General features: G+C 42.3%; 1 protein-coding gene across 1 annotated transcript; it reads left to right on the plus strand.

The window, feature by feature from the left end:
• The first annotated feature begins 54 nt into the window (after nt 1–54).
• On the plus strand, nt 55–17,556 carry IL7R (interleukin 7 receptor). Its single transcript, XM_027745687.2, has 8 exons — nt 55–159; nt 4,716–4,854; nt 6,191–6,345; nt 7,966–8,120; nt 10,016–10,193; nt 11,056–11,146; nt 13,007–13,082; nt 14,328–17,556. Exons 1-8 carry the CDS (start codon nt 69–71, stop codon nt 14,832–14,834), a joined length of 1,392 nt encoding a protein of 463 aa, XP_027601488.1. The 5' UTR covers nt 55–68; the 3' UTR covers nt 14,835–17,556.
• The last annotated feature ends 1,122 nt before the right edge of the window (nt 17,557–18,678 follow it).

An 18,678-nucleotide genomic window follows, 5' to 3' on the forward strand; every position in this document is an offset into this window, starting at 1 on the left:
GCCGGGTATAAAGGCAGCGAGTGTGGGTTTCGCACACACATGCACTGCACACATGCAGTGTGCTCAGAATGACACAGCCCAGTACAGTGTTGAGCATTTTTGCCATGTTTCTTCACACCACATTTGGGGAAAGTGGTTGCACCTCAGCAGACGGTGATGGTGAGTCATTTCATCTTCATCTTTCCACTCCTGTGTGATCTTGAAAAACCTCAGTTAAGAGCTCCAAAATACAACTGCTGGGTTAAATATGTTCATGTTTTAACTTCCAGTCTCTCTTTCAGTGCCAGAACTTGAGATGGAGGTGGAGGTGGAGCTGGAGGATACCTATTTAATTTTATCCCCAAATCTGCTGTCCTTATAAATCCATATGAACTGAGGGAGATCATAACTGTATGCACAGGGCATGCAGGGTCAGACCTGTTAATCCTCTCTTGTTGTATCTAGTGTTCATGTGAGGACATATGCCTGGGAGCAGGGAACCACTTCACCCTTCTTCAGCTCATGGTCACTCTGAGTTGCCATTGGAGAGGGGTGAGATTCTGGCCTTTGTTTCTCTTGGCAGTTTCCTCCAAATAAAATGTCTTCATGTAACTCAAACTTGACCGAAACTGTTCCACTCTAAAAGCCAAACCTTTACGTTTTCTTTAAGCCGTTACATCAGGTGTGATCTGAGGGGTAGTTTCAGTCTCCCTCATAGTATGGCTGATGCAGCAACTCAGCCAGGGGGTTCTCACAGGCCATTACTAGTAGCCTTCATTCCTTACTCAGCAAATAATTATGAATTATTGTAGATTTCATTATTTCATTTAGAGAAGTGAAAATTATTTAGCAGCATCAAGATCAAATGCAAAACTCTAAAAAGCAGCAATAAAACTACTGTTTCAGGCTGCTGTTCCTTTTCTCAAAAGGGAGATGAAAAATATGATTTAGAGATTCAGTCCCAGATCTGCTAAACTCTTATTTGTCTGATACTAAACAAACAGCAGTGGCAGAGTTTGTGCACTATGCCTGAAGGACATGGACATTTGCTAAGTAGTAGTTTAGAGCTCCATGGTTTGGGGACAAGAGTTTTTGGTTTTTAAAAAGAGAATGACTGTGTTCCTATGAGTTAGGGAATCTCATTTTTCCCTGGGTGTCCTGTACTGCACATGTAACATATGTGTGTGTAGACAATTGTACATATATACATAGATAAGATATGCATGACAGGTTTTTTAATTAAAAGAAAAGAGGGTCTGGCTCAGAACTGCATCTAACCACCTTGGGGTTTTTATTTGCCTTTTATCCATACAATCTGCAGCTGCTTAGAGGCAGCTTTGGCAAGCAGCTATGGTGATGAATGTTCAATGCTAGTGATTTATTGTTGGTGTCATTGAAATCTTCAGGGCTTCCCAAAAGCAGATATGATCAGACCTTTACATGTTTTGTCACTATCTCCAGTAAATCATAATTTACTTAGAATTAAAGACAAATAGATTCAGAAAATTCCTACTGAGCAATTACCAGCTTTTATGATTTCTTTATGAATCTCCTAGGTTTGGCCAACAAACTAATCAATCGGGGTAAAATCACAGATGCTCGATTTTCACTCTTTGCCTTTCTGACTCACCCCACCTTCTGATGAAGTGCCACCCACCAACTTGGGTATGAACTTACGCTTATGGGCGGGCGCTCTTATGGGCAGAGGAGGGAAAAGCTAATAATGGCAGCACTTGTCTTCTTCTCCTCCTCTTTTCTGAGCCTCCCAAGCACTGCCCCCCAGCCTGGCAAAAGTGGTGGAGGCCCCCAAAAGGCCTGAGAGGGCTACAAGCAGAGCTAAGAAAGGGAAACCAGGGAGGGGCAAGAGGGCACAGTTAGGGGGAGCAGGAGGCAGCAGGCCTGTGGGCTGTGGTGTCCCATGGCTTCAGTGGTCCTGTTACCCACACTGGTATGGTTTGTCCAATCCACATTGAAACTGGTGTGATTAAAATGAGTTCTGCCTGAATCACATCAGTGCTAAAGATCCCACATTATTCTGTTCATGGAGAAAGTCACTTAGTTGACTTTAGAAATTTGGCCACTGATTCTTCAGTGCTTAACAGTGCCTTCAGTTTCACACGTTGTTGTCAGTCCTGGTGGCTTTAGAGCTTGAAGCTGAAGCATGTCCATAGCCTCTGCTAACACTCTTGGTAAAGGCTCCTGAGATTCCTGCTGTAGTTTGAACCATCCTGTTGGATGTTGTCCAAACCCGTTTCTGTGAAGGACCTGTCATGGCTGTAGCTATGATAGCAGCTTTTATCCCAGCAGAATCTTTCCCTTCCGAGCCCTGCCTTGATTTCAGCAGAGCTGGGCTCATGGCTCTGCCTCATCTGGGCTTCTCAAGGCAAGTATTGTAATCTTGTAAATTTTTAATTGAGTGAAGAGTCCTTAGCGGTATGAGTCATGTCAGAGTCATCAAAACCATTCACATAGCAAACACATTTGCACATGGTGGTTCTGAGGTTTAGGGAAGAATTATGACTGAAGCTGCATGCATACTTATGTCAGACAAAAAAATTAGTCAGCCCATGGAAAAACCATAGCAGAAAACACACTTGAAATTGCTTACATCACACTATTGATGAGATTTAATTACCATATACTCTACGGTTAGTATATTATTTCCATGAATAAGGAACCATGTAATCACAATGTGGAAGTTCAGTGTCAAAGAGGTAAAGTAAGCTTTCCTTCCAGTGTGCCACCAAAGCTGTGGTGTGTTGGTTAAGCCTTAAATGGTTCTTTGAACTGCAAGACTAAATCTTTATTTTCATTTTGCAACCAGCCTGATAGAGAATGAATTCCAATTTCTGTAACTTTTCAGCAAAGGAGGAGTGGGCAGCTGAAAGATTTTTTTATGATAAGCCATTTATTAATAGGATGATGAATTAATTTATTAAGAGGATGATTATCTGTTTTGTGTATTTTTGTAAAATCTGGTTTATGAAGTTTGCGTATACAAAGAGCACCAAGCAGTCTTATAGAAAGGAGGATTAGTCATCCTAATCTATAAATTTTAATATTGCCTGGAGTATACATTAACAAGACTCCTGGCAGTTGTAAGTAAAATCTAAGGCTTAAAATGTGACATAACTGTGCATGTCAGCTTTGGGTGTACATATCTATATGAAATATGGAGGGTTTATCCATTTTACACAGATTCATTTGAGCTTACTTGTTATCTCACGAGTTTTGAATATACATACATTTATATGCCCTCACTTCTACCCACAAATATGCAACTCTATGTGGTACAGGTTTCTGTACATGTATGCCTGCCCATGTGGCTGCAGTGGACAAGACTCTCAACTGTGTGAAACTGCTGCAAGGCTTACTCTAGAGTTGTGCTGACTTCTGTGTCTCTCTCTTGAATACAATGGTCAAATGCTGAGGTTTTCTGTGCTGCACAGGTTCTCCCTTCAAAGCAGCAACACTGGTAGAAGACACTGCATTCCTCGTCCTTCAGGGAGATTTGGGCTCCCAGGGCTGCAGTGAGAAGACTAGTAATAATTTCTCAGCACTGGTTGCTCATGGCGACAAATGGCACTAAATCTTAGCTCAGAGGGCATAGATCTGCCTGTGGGTTCTGCATTAGTGCAGCATCAGATGCTCCCATCCCTTCTGCTACCCATCTTGGGTGCTGGTGGCAGCAGTCCCCTTCGTAGCCTCTGCCTACACTGCTGTTTGTGAGTGTGAGTCACTGATATCCTCAGAGCAGACAGTGATAGGACAAGGGGGAAGGGTTTTAAACTAAAAGTGAAGATGTTTAGATTAGATTTTAGGAAGAAATCCTTTACTCAGAGGGCAGTGAGGCACTGGAACAAGCTGCCCAAAGTAGTTGTGGATGCCCCAAATCTGGAAGTGTTCAAGGCCAGTTTGGAGCAACCTGGTCTATTGTGTGGCATTCTTGCCCATGGCAGAGGGGTTGGAATGAGATGATTTTTAAGGTCCCTTCCAATCCACTCATTCTACTATTCGATTCTTTTCTCACTGCATCAGGTGTCTCACATGGCAAGGACATATATGAGGAATGGGTAGCAGAACACTGAGCAGGGGATCAAGCACAGTCCCTGGACACAAGGAAGAGGTTTATGTGAAAGAAGACAGAGGCATTCCTGCCCCAAGGGTCCACTCAAGGGGTCATGGCAATTACCCTTTTCCCATCCACTCTACTGTGGTGGATGAGATTTCATGAAGTGAGGCTGAAGTTGCAGTTTCTGCTGGAGAGGACTCCTCTCAGAAGCATCAGTTTTTGCGTCACTGACCTTATACCTGTCAAGTGTAGGACTCAAGACTTACACTCTTAGTCAAATCATGATTGTGTTATTACTCATTGAAGCAAATTGGCAGGAAACCACGCATTCTGGCAGCAAGTCTGAGCTTTCCCTCTTGAGCCCAAATTTGTGACATTTCAGAAAACTGTTAAGTACAATCAAAATGGGGCTTAGTTGCCTCATGGCACCAAAATACTCTTGCAAGTGGGTGGGCTTCACTGTCATGGAGGGAGAGCAATCTTGGAAGGTGCAAATGGATTTAACTTCATTTTAAACAAGGTTTTTTTTCTTCTTACTAAACAGGTGGGTTGATCCTCTTCCTTATAGGCAATCACATGAAGCAACAACCTCCTATACAATGCAGCTGCAAATCAAATACACTCTCAGGTTCGCTTCAGTAACATCCTGTGAATCTCTCCTTAGGGACTCTTGGAGATGATGAACCAGACAATTTTGACATTGATTGCTTCAGCCAGCTGGACATTAAGGACCCCTTTAGCAGCCTGACCTGCAATTTTACTGAGCTGCCTCCTCACAACACTAACTATACCCTGTCTCTGTGGTAAGTGCTGTCAGTCTGTCCTTTGGTAAACTTCTGGGAAGTGAAATCCTGAGCACTAGTGAGTCATGTTGCCACATGCTGGGAAACAGGGACAGCAGAGCTAGACAAAATTCTTATTCAGACTGTTTTGCCAAGTTTGAATACTATATTCAGCATGGAAGAAGAGTTTACTGAAATAGAACATAACTCCCTTATAAGAAAAAAAAAGAGATGGAAGGGTCTTTAAAGGGGATTATAACACCTCCAACAGTTCTATCTTGCCTCTGTTGTTCTGGAACACCTGTAATTATGAATGCAGCCCAGCATGAACTGAGAACTTTTTCGTTTAAATCAAATGATATTTGAAAAAAACCCTCAAACCTAGCCTTTATCAACTGAAAAGTAAAAAATGTTTGTGAAGACACAGATCCTTACCACAGGAAGTTCTTTAGCAAGAAGATTAATTTTCCACATCACAGGAAATGTCTTTATCTAGGCTAAGACTAAACTAAGTTATTGTCTTTGGACACACAGACATGCAAAAAACACACTAGAACAAGTATGCAAAACCCCAACAGTTACCAAACACATCAGCCATCTCCACTTCTTATCCAGGCCCTGAAATTCTTTCCACCTTTTTTTTCACTGTTGCACCTATCTGAAGAAGCTCAGATTTTGTTTCTTTAGCATACTTCTGCTCTTCCCTTTTCCTGAAAGGGAAAGTTCTGTGACGGCAAGCAAAAGAAGTGGATTTTTTTGTAACTCTTGTTATTCTAATCATTAATTTTTTCCTTTTTTTTGTCCCCCCCCAATTTATTAGAATTTTTCTATTTCATGGGATTTATTATGGATTTTGGCTGAAATTTTATGACAGTCCTCAAACATGGGAGCCACAGAGATGAGAAAACACAGCTCTGAAACTGCCATATGACTCCTTCATGGCCAGGCTGACTGTTGACCCTGTATCTGCTACCACTGAAATCAATAAGAAATTTTTCTTTATATTCACTGAGTACAAAACCTATTGCCCTATGTTTAAAAACAGCAGCAGTAAGATAATTTTTAAAGATAAAAATATTTAAACACGTATATCTCTAATTAAATAATACAATTTTTTCTTTGAGAGCTCCATGACTCTTAATGTGATTCATATCACTTGATTATTGTGCTCGAAGACCACAAGGAAAAAAACTATCAGTCTCCCAAACTCCTTATTCGCATGGCATTTTCTCTTTTTTCATGCAGAGTCTCACTTCAGTTGAAGTGAAATGGGCAATCAGGATTCATCCCTTATAGCAAGTAGTTAATTTATAGTAAGACTGAGAAGAAATTAATGTCATATCACTTTGGCCAACAGTACCAAGGAAGACAACAAGTACATGTGCAACAACATGAAGAAACAGGAAGATGCGTACTTCTTACAGTTCACTGATATACTCTCAAATAGAGACCTTTGCGTGTTCTCTGAGACAAAGAGAAGGGTCTGCAGGAGTCTGGTTGTGACTCACATTGGTAAGACACTTAACATCTTGGATATTTTTAAGATATAGGGTTTATCGGGGGCAAAAATAGCCCAGCACAAAGCCTAAGCATCAATCTGGATGACATAGAGGCAGTATAAAGGAGTGTCTTAGCAGGGTATGCAACCTGGATTGGGGTGTTGTCAGAGTGTGGTGTTTCCCTTGGTTCAAAGCTAAACAAGATTAAGCTCTGTTCAAAACGTGCAGCCGAACTCTGGCTTATTGTGACACTCTGCCTAGACCTGGGCATAGACTAAATCCCCTCCATGGGTGCAGCAGCTGTTCCTGAGTGTAGATAAACTGTCAAGCAGGGACATCTTGTTCATCTCTTACTAGGGATTATGCAGTTTTGGGACTGACCACCCCATGTACAACAAGAGCTCAGTAGCACGGGGACCACAAGGTTGCAAGATCTAACTTTTCACACCTTGCATTGTGGTGCATTCTGTTGTCTGAACAAGGTGCACCCTGCACTGAGAATCCATGAATGGCCTTGTCCCCAGCTGTGGACCTGCCTGAGCCAAGGAATAGGAAACTCAAGAGGAAGAGGGTGTCCATAGAATCTACCCCTCTTGGGAACTGGTCTCATTCCAGGTCTGCAGAGAAGCCCATGTAGGACAGATTCTTCTCTGTTCTTCTCTGGTGCCAGATGGCTTTGTCTTCCATTGGAGTAGGCACTGCAACATCCTTCTCCTGTGAAACATTTTTGCCTCAGTTCAATAGCTTTGTAATAATCTTACACTATGTCTCAGTTTATGGGCCAGCCTGGACCATCTCTGGTGGTTCCTACTCTAGAAACTGGGATCTGCATGGAAGGACTGAGTATTTGGGGCTTGTAGAAGCAGTGAGCACAATTTATGGCTATATGCATTTTCCTGAGAGTAGGGAGGTGTGGGCATTCGCATTTCCATTCCTGTGAGAGCTGATGTACTTTACAAGCTGAATTCAGGAAGCTTCAGTGTCACAGCAAAGGTCCCTAAAGATCTCAAGCACATCCAGCTCAGGCTGTCTGGGGACGGTCCTGAGGGCTGCGTATCAGACTTGATGTACTTACACAGATGGCCTTTGACCCAGTGTCCTGCAGACCAGGTTGGGTTCATAGCGAGGGTCTGGAGCCACAGCCCACTCTGCTCTAACACTGTCAGACTTTGTCCCTTCCTCAGACCCACTGCCCTCACAGCCAGCCCCAGTGGTTCCTGTGCCCAGGAACCTTTGTTGCCCAGCGCCTTCCTCCCAGGTGGGTTTTGCAATGGGGCCTCTATCTCAGAGCACTGGTTAGAGGGACTGAATTTCAGGCCTTCAAGCAGTGCTACCACAGGGGTGGGTATTCTCAGGAATTGCTTTCAAAGGCTAAATGTCACATCCCTCACAAGCACCTTCCCTACTAGTCAAACTGGTGCTTCAGCAGGCCAAAACCAAGCCCCTTGCAGGATCAGGGTGTAAGGATGAGCTGGGGCTTAGCATGCCTGGCCCAGGACAGCCCTTGCTTGCTCAGGATAGGTCACCCTGCAGGGGCTTTGAGTTGAAGTGGAATTTTTTTTTACTTTTCAAGACCTATTTTCTAGCAACATTATTTGACTCCTGCTGTATCCTGGTTTGTTGTCATTTGCAGTTAAGCCGGAAGTACCATTTGCTATAAACATCACTTATCAAAGGGAGGCAAATGAATATCTTATTCGTTACCGTACACCACACTCAGGGAAGAAATACCTAGAGGGCAAATTAATGCACCAAACGGCCTATCGGCAGAAAGAAGGTACTTGGAAGGTAAGTGATGATGTATTGCTGTGGTTTGCACTAATTTCCAAAATTAAACATTATCAAAATTACCAGTAGCATGTAAATATTCTCAGATCTGCATTTCTACAGTTCTCCAGCTGAAAACTTGGAAAAGTGCAATGTTTGGCACTTGTAAATTTCATGAGTCAAAACAATTTGGGCTAGCAGCACCCTTCTCAGTTAGACACTCTCTGGGCTAACAAAGTTTCATTCGTTTAGGTCTTGCAGTGGGAAGAAAAGACATAATGTGGTGAAGCATTCTAAGTGTTTTGATAGTTTGATTTTTGCTGTGGTACTTTTGCTCTTATTTTCTGTGCTCATCAGCCAGTAAAATGTATGACCTCTTTTCTTGTTTAGCAAGTTTCTTCACATTCCCCTTTTCACTGAGTCTTTCCAGGCTTTGGGTGCGGCCCTGCAGCTCTTCCACCCTCAAGCTCCTTGAGGCTACAGCTGCTTGTGAACTGGGTCTGGTGTGGGCTGCCCAGCTGCAGGGACATCTGTGTCCCTGTCACAAAGGCAACCATGCAAATACAAGTCACAAAAGCATGGGCTACACCTGCTTTTTTATGGAGGGAACACAGTGTTGTCCACAGTTTTTACGGAGGGAACAAATAGGATTTGTTACACAGTGTGCAATGAGCCAATAATGACATGAAAGAGAGAGACATTGATTATTTGTTTCAGAACTGTGCAAGCCTGGATGCCCGGTGGTATTCCACAAATCAAGCACCCAACTATCAAAACTTTTAACTATTTTATATTACCCTTTTACTATATTACTATATACTATATTACTACACACTATGTTACTACAGATTTTAGCAAACAAAGGAATTAGTGTTTGTTGACTACAAGTTACATAGTTCTTTTATTAATTAGTATTCTATCTTCTATTGGTTAATAATTCTCTCTCTTCTCCTGTTAATTAGTCTGTATGTTCAGTCTTTCTCTTATTCTAGGTTGGTGGGTTTCTTGGGTTAGTTGCTTGTGACTTGGTGGTCATGATCTGGCCCTGTTGGAAATAGCTTTTAGCCAGCTGGAGCTAATTTCAGCACTGTTGCTGAGTTGTTTTTCCCAGTTTCTTCCTTATCTTGGGAGTTCTGCCAGATGTCCTTGTGGCTGTAAATTCTGCATTCTTTGTGTCCACTATCAGTGGTACATCCTTCTTTTCAGGCTTTGTTAACCTCTTCCTAAGTCTGAGATAATTCAAACATGCCAAGCCCTAAGTCATAACAAGGCAATTCTACCAACAAGTTTTTCTAACACCTGGGCATCACTTAGAGCTTGTTAGCTGTCTGTTTCACGGATTATGTCTCCTTTCTTGTTGATTAGGCCTGAAAATATACAAAGATCAAAGGACAACCTTTCTTAAGAAAGTTTTACATACTCCACATTTTGCAAAAACAGGAGAACCGTAACTAGAAGGAGAAAAAAAAGGGGGGGATTCAGGCAGCAAAATATATTGAAATGAAGAGCACCAGAGCTGTACTGTGGCATTTCAGCTTCAGTTCCCTGTAACTGCTCTTTCAGAAGTTGTCTTTTTCTACTGCACAAATGTATTTTTTCACCTTTCTCTCTTCTGAGCCTTCCTAGGGAAGCATGTATTTCCCACTGCAGTGTCGACAGTAGCAAAGCACAGTTGATAGTCCCAGCTGTTTTCCAAAGAACTTTTACCTAGCATTTGTCTTCTTGTCAATACTGTCTGCCATACCTTGCTGTTAAACTAGGTTGATGCCCTGACAAACACCTGTGTAGTAACAAAAGACATGGAACAAACAGCGCAATATTGCAGGGATGCACCTGATCTCACACATTTTGCTGAAACTCAAAGATAATTCTCCATTGTCTGCTGGAAAAATAACTGGATTTTTTTGTGTGTTTAGACAATAGAATCGCCACACGATCACGTAAGATTGTTGGGACAAAATCTCGAAAATAATGCATCGTATGAGGTGAAAGTACGTTCCCAACCCAACGGAAAATTTTTTAAGGGCACATGGAGTGAGTGGAGCACTTCCAAGAGCTTCAGGACAGCAAGAGAGCAGCACCCCACAGAGAGCTGTAAGGGCAGAAAATGCTTTGGTCTACCTGGAGGAAAGCAGAGCTGGGGGTCCTGGGCTCCCTGGACACCCTCAGCAGCAGGAGGGATGAGAGCATGGGGAGGGAAGATCCCACAGCCACAACAGGGTCAGCCCTCACAGACGCCAGGCACCCCGAGGAGGGGACTCAGAATGCAGCTGTATTGCTCTGGACTGGGGCTGACCCTCCACGTGAATTTAAACCTCACTCACGGGCAATAAATTCAGAGGAGTTGCTGCTATAAGCGCAGGAGGGGGTGGGTGCAGAGGGAACTGAAGGCTGATTCTCTGTTTGCTGCCAGCTGGCTTGCAGGAGAAGGAAGAGCTTGCACTGAGTGTTTTGAGTAAGGCACAAAGAGCAGTGAAACGTGACCTGTTTCAGGGCCCTGAATTTGTGTGCAAACATGGCACTTTAATCACAATCACAAGACCAGCTAAAATCTCATCATTGCACTTGTAAATGTGAATAATCCTTGTAGTCCTTTGGGTCCCTTCAGTACCCAGAGGCACCTCAGCATTACGTGTGTTGGAAGTCATTTCAGTGCTGCTGTCAGGACACAGCAAGTGGTGGTTTCAATGCACTGGAGGTGACAGCAGACTTCAAACTGCTTTAATCCAGTCTGGAAATCCAGTCTGGAGCTCAGCCAAGTGCTGATACTTTGGCAGCCTACCTTTTTCCTCCTCCAGGGAGACAGGAGAAATGGATCATTGCACCAGTCCAACGATAGGCAAGTGCAATTCTTGGAATTAATTTCCAATTTATGATCTGAAAAGACATCAGAGTTACAATGGCTTAACAGTAAGACATTTACATGCATTAACTGATATTCTTTGTTTTCCTTCAGATAGCAGCGTGATCATGATTATACTCTCCATCCTGGGATTCATGCTGTGCATTGTTATGATTGCACTGATCGTAATTTTTTGGGAAAACAGGTAATCTAACTCTCTTAATATCAGAAAAGGTGTCGGAAGCCAATCCTGTTCTGACAGTCTTACTGCTTTCCCTGCTGTACCTGTGAACTATTCACTCTCCATCTCTGGACCTCTCTATCAAGCTGAAGGGAGGCCAAGAGCAGAAATGGGCAACACAGGAGATAGTGTTGGCAGGCAGAAGATGAACTGCCACTTTGAGCAGAGCTCAGTCTTGAGCCCAAAACACTGGGACTTTTGCAAGCCAAAGTCACTACAAAACATGTATAGAGTCAGTGTCCTGCTGGAGGCAGATTTGACTCAAAAGCAAGATCCAGAGCAAGAAAGCTACATGCAGGTTTTAGTAAAGTCCCAAGAGGTGTGAAAACAGCATACCAGGGAAATTGACTTTTTCCCTTTCACAGGCTGAGTCAGCGGGGTGTTTGCTCTGCAGCACTTTCAGAAGCAGCAGGGCAGAGCCCTCTGCAAAAACAGCTTGATGGTGTCAGACACCAGCTCGGTCAGATCCACATCCAGCCAGCCATGTGGTGAAACCAGGCTCCACATCCTCCACCAAAGCAGTTACAGCAGAAGTGGGACTGGAGATAGATTCATTACCCAGGAAGTCCTTTGTCTGCATTGGGGTTTCTTTATGTATTTGCTACACAGCAATAGACAGATAACTGTAAATGCAATTTCAACCACACGGCTATATATACTCATAGGGCATTAAGAGCTGACAAATTTAAGAAAATGAACAGATATGCAGATAATCTGGTGACACTACAATCTAAAGTGAAAAAATTCAAGTTCAAATATAGAAGATGAACTCCTTGCAAGGCAGAAAGCCCAGGACTGTTCAATGGCTTTCAGAGCAGCCTGTCCACAACATCCACCTCAAGAGAGGTGGCTGTGTGGGAGCTGCTTTTTCGGGACATCATTTGGGCTGTGCTAACTTCTGAGTTAAATATGGGGTTTGGCATCAGCCAAACCACGCCAAGAACAACTTTAATAATTAAACATTTTAGACACTGGAGTTATCTGCCCTAGTGCTGTTTTATTTGCAAGTACAGATGTAGCTTGAGATTTCTATTTCTTGCATTTTACTGTTGCTGGCAACCTGTACTTCTCTAACTTTGCTAGAAGTTTTGCTTATGTAAAACTGCAGCAAAAACAGTTGAGACTTTTGGATCCCAGACATTTCCATGTTAAAAAAAAGAGGGGTTTATATATGTGTGTATATACACCCTCATATAGAGACACATAAATAAAATGAAATATATATTCATATACACATACAGTTATATCATTGCAACATTGAATTTCAGTTGGACAATATTCTCTAGATGCATCCTGGGGGTATGCAGTAGAACAAACAACATGAGAACTTTGTTAATCAAGGAGTAAAAATAAGACCTGTGGGACAAGGTTACAGTACAGATATCTGAGGCACAAACAGCTGGCCAAGGAGTAGGACAATATGTTGTTCTTTGACTTATGTAAACATGCAGCGGCAAATATCAGCAAATTTGTACTTTAACCACAGCATCTTCTTGCACTGGCAGAAACTGGTTTCACCACACAGAGCCCTGTTAACACAGCTAGATGCAAACAAGCTCCTTGCCAGCACAATTTGCTGCTTTTCCAGTACTTAGTGAAGTGTCTTTCCTTAACTATGACAATTTGTGCACTCAAGAGAGCAATGGTGGCCTTTACAACTCCTCTTCTCCTGTCTGTTTTATTCTGTGACTTTTCTGTTTTTTTCTGGATAATGCAACCCAGCCCTAAAGCTTTGTGAGAATTAGTACCAATGATGCAATATGAACCTCTGATACCTCAACATATCCCTCTTTTGCTGCTTTTTGTCTGCTGTTGCTGTTTCAGGATCAAGCCTGCTGTATGGCCAAACCTTCCTGATCATAAAAAAACACTGGAGAAACTATGCAAGAAGCCAAAAAATGTATGTTCTTCCACTGTTTTTTTCCACCGTTTTTTTCCACCTGAGTATAGAATGTTGGGAACAAAACTAACACTCATGAGAGACAATGCATGCATTTTCTCCACTAATTAGGACATCTTTCAGAAATTCTGCTACATTTCACTGAAGAGAGCCCACAATTGCACAGGCAGATGCCAGCCAAGGGTATGGAAATAACAGACAATTCAAATAGTGGCTGAGCTTCAACTCACACAAACTAACTACAGAGGGCTTGGGAACTTGATATATGAAGAAAGGCTGAAAGAATTCAGGTTTTTTAATAGAAACTGGATATAAGTAAAGAATCTTTCTCATGAGAATAATTAAATATTGTGTAGTTTTCCCAGAGGCAAGGTAGATTATCCTTTGGGAAAATGTTCAAGGCTTGGCTTGATAGGGCTCTGGATAACCCAGCCCAGGTCACATTTCTCACACAAGGCTGGACTCCAGAGGTCTTTTCCAACCAAGATGCTTTGTTGATTCTGTGAAACTGTGATCAGAGGGCTGGATGGGGACCTTTTGCAAACATCCCTAGTGATGTCCACGTACCCTTACATGGTCAGCAGAATTGTACATACACATTTGCAGTACACGAACTGCTCAGCCAGTTAAAAGCCAGATGGGCAAATGCTACAAACCATAAGGTGTGGGTTTAACTTGTTGGATTAAAACTGTATGTCTAGTTCATTTTATTCACAAAGAAAGTCATCAGTGCTGTTCTCTCCAGCTGGTACATTATTAGCATGTTCTTAATTTAACAGGAGGTCTAAGACAACTCTCCCACCCCCTGTGCTCCCCAGTGCAGGGATTTCTGATGTGTTTCAGAAAGTTATGGCAAACTTTTACTTCCTCTCTGCTAAGTTAAGAAGGTAAAACTGAAAAAAATTGCCTGGGTGGACACACTCAGTCCTGTGAAATGGCAGGCATGCAACAGATGGGTGTGTCAGAAAAGTCTCTGAGACTCCAGTTCCCACCACATCATGTAGAGTACAAAAAACTTTGCAGCATAAACATGCTGCCTTCAGGAGGACACAGTATAGATCTAGATTAATAGGGAAAGAGATTTTCAGCCATGTGATAGTCTCTGCTAACCTACTGTTCAGTGTGCTCAAGGTTACACCCAGAGTTAAAGAATATCCTTTTAAAAACAAATAAATTATCAAAGTACCTTTTCTCTTAAGCTATTACCCACTGTTAACTAACTGTGCTGTTCCCTTTGCCACACAGAATTTTGATATAAGCTTTAACCCAGAGAGTTTTGGTTATGTTCATATCCATAAAGTGGACGGTATTCAGGCAAAAGCTGAACTGGAAAATTTTCTGCAGCCATCAATTGCTCCAGAGACAAGTCTTCCAGAAAAATTCAGGAAGGGATCAGACCTGAAGATGATACCTGCGATGACAGACAAAAGCAACCTAAATCTGTCTGTGACTTATGGAGGCCTCTGGCCGGCTGAGGCCCCGCACAGGCTCCTGGGCACAAGCCAGTTTGCAGTCACGGAAGGAAACTGCAGCTCCAGCACGTATGAGGTGTGCCACGGCAACAGCGTGCCCCTGCACAACAGCGGAGGTTCCAACTTTTCCTCTGCTCCTCCCCTGGATCCCTCTGGCCAGCCCAGTCCAGAGCCCCCAGATGATGACACTGTATCCCAGATGCTGCCTAGCAGTGAAATGAGATCACCAAACAACGAGGAAGCCTATGTAACAATGTCCAGCTTCTACAAAATTCAGTAAACCTCGCAAGAATGACATGTCTTTTTTTTTCTCTAACACAAGCAGGACACTGAAGCTTTCTGTTTTGTTTTCCTGTATCCTGCGAGTTCCCGCCTCCTCCACTCACCCTGCTCACAGTGCAATGCTGTATCTGCAAGGAAGTCGGTTCTCCTACGTTCCAGCTAGAAGTAGCCTAACTTCAGCATCAATACACTGCTAGCAGTCTCCGCTGCAGCAGAAACTAAATTTAATTCAACCTGACTTCAATCTTCAAATCTGATTAATCTGGAGCAACAACAGTGCAGTCCCAGCTGAGGACCACAACATGTCTTGTAAAAGTTAATGAACTCTTCTGTTACTCTCTTGGTTACAGAGCTGCGCTCTTATTAATGCCTAAGCAAGAAATATGGCAACATATTCAAGTTAAACAGAACCCAATCCCTTTTAAACAGTAGTAACTCAAAGGTAATTCCTCTGCAGTCAGTGTAAATTCATGAGTTTGCAAAAAGACAGTAAATCAGAGTTGCTATCAAGCATTAGCTGCCTGGGGATTCAGGATCTTGAACACCACAAATAGATTTAGCTGAGTCCTCAGGAGAAACGGTACATGGACCCACTTTAAAAAGATGTTTCCTGAGGCTGATTTAGTTTTTTGTTTTTCTTTTTTTTTTTGAGACACAAAACAAAGCAAAACTCTACATGCCACTGCTTTTTGCTGTTGGTAAAGATCTGCCCTGGAGCCAATTACAGGATCCACAGGTACTTCTAATACTTTTAACGTTTTCAATATTTCACGTGCTAACTATGTAAATCAAAGTCCCTTCTCTTCCTAGAAACTGAATTAGGACTGTAAAATGCACAATGCTGTCTTTCTCTGCAGCTCTTGTGCAGGCATTAGTCCAGCATGTAAGTACTTTTCAGGGCAGAGGCTGAGCTGACCTCGTTTGTTTACTAGCATTATTCCCAATGGCTGTGACTGCTTATGAATACTATGAATTTGGATAGGCAATGTTCTCATCCAACATCTGACTTAGGAAAATGAATGGAATGTCATGAATTCTGCCAGTGATCAGAAGACCCTATTTTCTTTTTTAAAGTAACTTGTAAATTGCCAGGAGATAGTATTTAGTTTGTTGTTGGAGGGGGGTGTTGTTTGTTTGGTTTTGGGGTTTTGGGGGCTTTGTGAGGGCTTTTTGCACTGTGACTTTTTTCTTCTTTACAGTATCACATTTTCTTTTTTTTCTTTTACATTATGGCTGAGCCACTTCACAGTCCTCCTTAGATTCTGTACATTGTGGAGCACATACTTGGAGATAAAGCTGCTATAGACACATGATTGCATGACAGCAGAGCAGTGTGGCCTTGGGACATCCAAACTGCTTTGTTGCCCTCTGGGATTCAGGTTCACCTCACTGTGCAGTCTCAGTTCCTCTAGATGTCTGAAATTCTCCTTTACCAAACTGTATGCACATTTCCAGAGTCTAAGGGTGAAAAGAGTTCTCTCTCATGCTCAGAGCTGCTCAAATTTGTTCTGTCTGGTAATGGTCACAGAGATGTTGCAAAACCTCAGCTGCTTCCATCTGCCTTTGCCAAGACAACTTTGTGCCAGGAGAACATCAAAATTAATATATCTTGTGGTCTAATTTCAAGAAGATATGGCAGACAGTGGAGATTGTGTTAAACTCCATTGCTTGAATCAGAATTTTATGCTGCAGAAGACAGTATAAGACAAAAAATTCTGGACCACATGAAGCCAAAAACATCCCTTCCAAGACAGTACTCCACCTTCTTCACCTCCACTCAGCACCAGGGAAACCTTTGAACGGGGAGAACTTATAGTCACTGTGTGTAATGGGGCCTCAGATTTGGCTCAAAGCATTCCAGCGACATTTTGCAGAATGGTTTTTACTGCTGTTTATTGCTGCATGAAGCACTGGTTGATGCAGAAGAAAAAGATGAAAGCCCTGGACATTCATTTGGTTTACAACGCTTGTATTTCTTTTTCAAAAGAGCTGCTGGTCATGCTCATACTGTGTAGACTTGCACAGTGTGACTGTAGATAGAGACAGACTGTACTGGAAAGATATCTTCTTCCAGCAAAACAGGGACAAACAAAAAAGGGGATAGAAGAAGAAGTAAAAGCACGTCAGGAAAATTCTCTATGGTATGTGCTATGCTTTCTTCAATTTTATAGGCATCAACAAATTTGATGGGTATATTCCTATATAATCACTTTTTGGAAAAAAAAAATAAAGCCAAATTTGCACCAAAGCCAGAAGCACCACAAGCATTTCTTGTCTAATGCCAAGTTAAATATAGAACAACACTTTATTGAATAGTTTCCTTATTCTACAGGACAGAGCTTTCCTATAGCTGTTCACAAACTCCCATCTGCCTCAGTATCTTCACAGGAGTATTGCTTAGCTTTCACATACTCCATGCACTTTCTTTAGTTCAGCATAATCTTCCTCCTCCACACTTTCTGCCTCTGGTGCTCTTACTTGGCTGCACATCCAAAAAGAAGTTGGTGACCCTGGTTTGTATGTAGCTGCCTTATGACACAGGAGCTGCTTGCTCCTTTCTCTGCATGTGCCCAATGAAATTTGACAGCTCTTCTGCAGCTGTGGCACAATACAGATGCTCTCCTATCTTCATTTCTCCCCTTATCTATGTGCGGCTCATTTGCACTATGCAAATGTCTCCTAGCTATACACAAATAAACTTGGACTGTTGTCAGTTACAATACTGAGTCATGGACTAATTTTAATGATGCTGAAAAATGTTAATTACATTATTCTCTGCTTAAATTGTCAGCTTGTTTACCAAATATACTCGTCTCGTGCATGTTCATCAGACGGGTTGAAAAAACACACGTAAATGCTCTGTGTGTCAGTGGGGCAGCACAAAACCACTAAGTATGGGGAGGCAGGAGAATTGCTTCTGCCAGGGTGAAGGGATGGTTAAATGCATGTGATGTGAAGTCTAGGCTGTGAAACAAATGGGGTAGCGATGGCTTGACCTCCACTGCCACAGGGACACGTGGTTGAATTCGGTAAGTTTTTGGCAGGCAGAAGCTGACCAGGAAGCCATCTCTTTTGTCAGCAAGGGACCTGGCAACGCTGACAGGGTATTTCTGCAGGGCAGGAGTGCAGCCCCTTCTCAGCTACTTAGCAGAAGTGTTTATTGAGTCGAAGACCTGACTTAATTCAGTAACGCTGCAGTGCTGGAGCCTGGGGGGAGCAGCAGTTGGATTTTAGACAATATGCTTTTGAATCAAGCTAGTTATCTCTGTAGTTGTGGCTTTCTGAAACTATCCTTTAAAACCAGCTAAAACGTCACATAAAGAATTGAGCTTCTTGCATTGGGAAACAGATCTGCTGCTTTGTCCTAAAAAAATAATATAAGAAGAGTTATTCCGGTTATTGTTAAATATTGACTGCATAAATTAGATGTCACAATGAAATTAGATTTGTCCAACATCAGCACCATCACAACGAACGTAAAAAGCCTCAGAGGTTTGTCAGACAACAAAAAAATGAGACACAAAGCAGAAATGCCTTGATGGAAATGTCTAAAGGAAAAAATCTCTGCCACAAAGTTGGAGCTTCTCTAACACAAGCTAGTATTTGGTTTTCCAGGAAACGTACAGAAGCTAAAAAAAAAAAACCAAAAACTAATCTGTACATTTTGAAATTTAAAAAAAATGTATTTCAGCTTTTGGCAGAAACCCTATGCTTTCAACGAAAAAAAGGAAGAGATTCATCTCTGGAAAATAAACACTTCTCACATTTTACCACAACCGCTGCTTTTCCACAGAAAAACAGTTTCAATTTAACTTCCACAATACCTTGTGCTTCCTTTCTTT

Source organism: Pipra filicauda, unplaced genomic scaffold (genome assembly GCF_003945595.2).
Source record: "Pipra filicauda isolate LSUMZ 115617 unplaced genomic scaffold, ASM394559v2 scaffold86_size2582843_pilon, whole genome shotgun sequence".
In the NCBI taxonomy this organism is placed as follows: domain Eukaryota; kingdom Metazoa; phylum Chordata; class Aves; order Passeriformes; family Pipridae; genus Pipra; species Pipra filicauda.

Bases quoted from the DNA above. Each gene is read 5' to 3' on its own strand.
- IL7R (XM_027745687.2), top strand. From the start codon at position 69: ATGACACAGCCCAGTACAGTGTTGAGCATTTTTGCCATGTTTCTTCAC. The intron at 10,194-11,055 runs GTAAGGGCAGAA...GTTTTCCTTCAG, and splicing joins GCAGCACCCCACAGAGAGCT to ATAGCAGCGTGATCATGATT. The intron at 13,083-14,327 runs GTATGTTCTTCC...TTTGCCACACAG, and splicing joins TATGCAAGAAGCCAAAAAAT to AATTTTGATATAAGCTTTAA.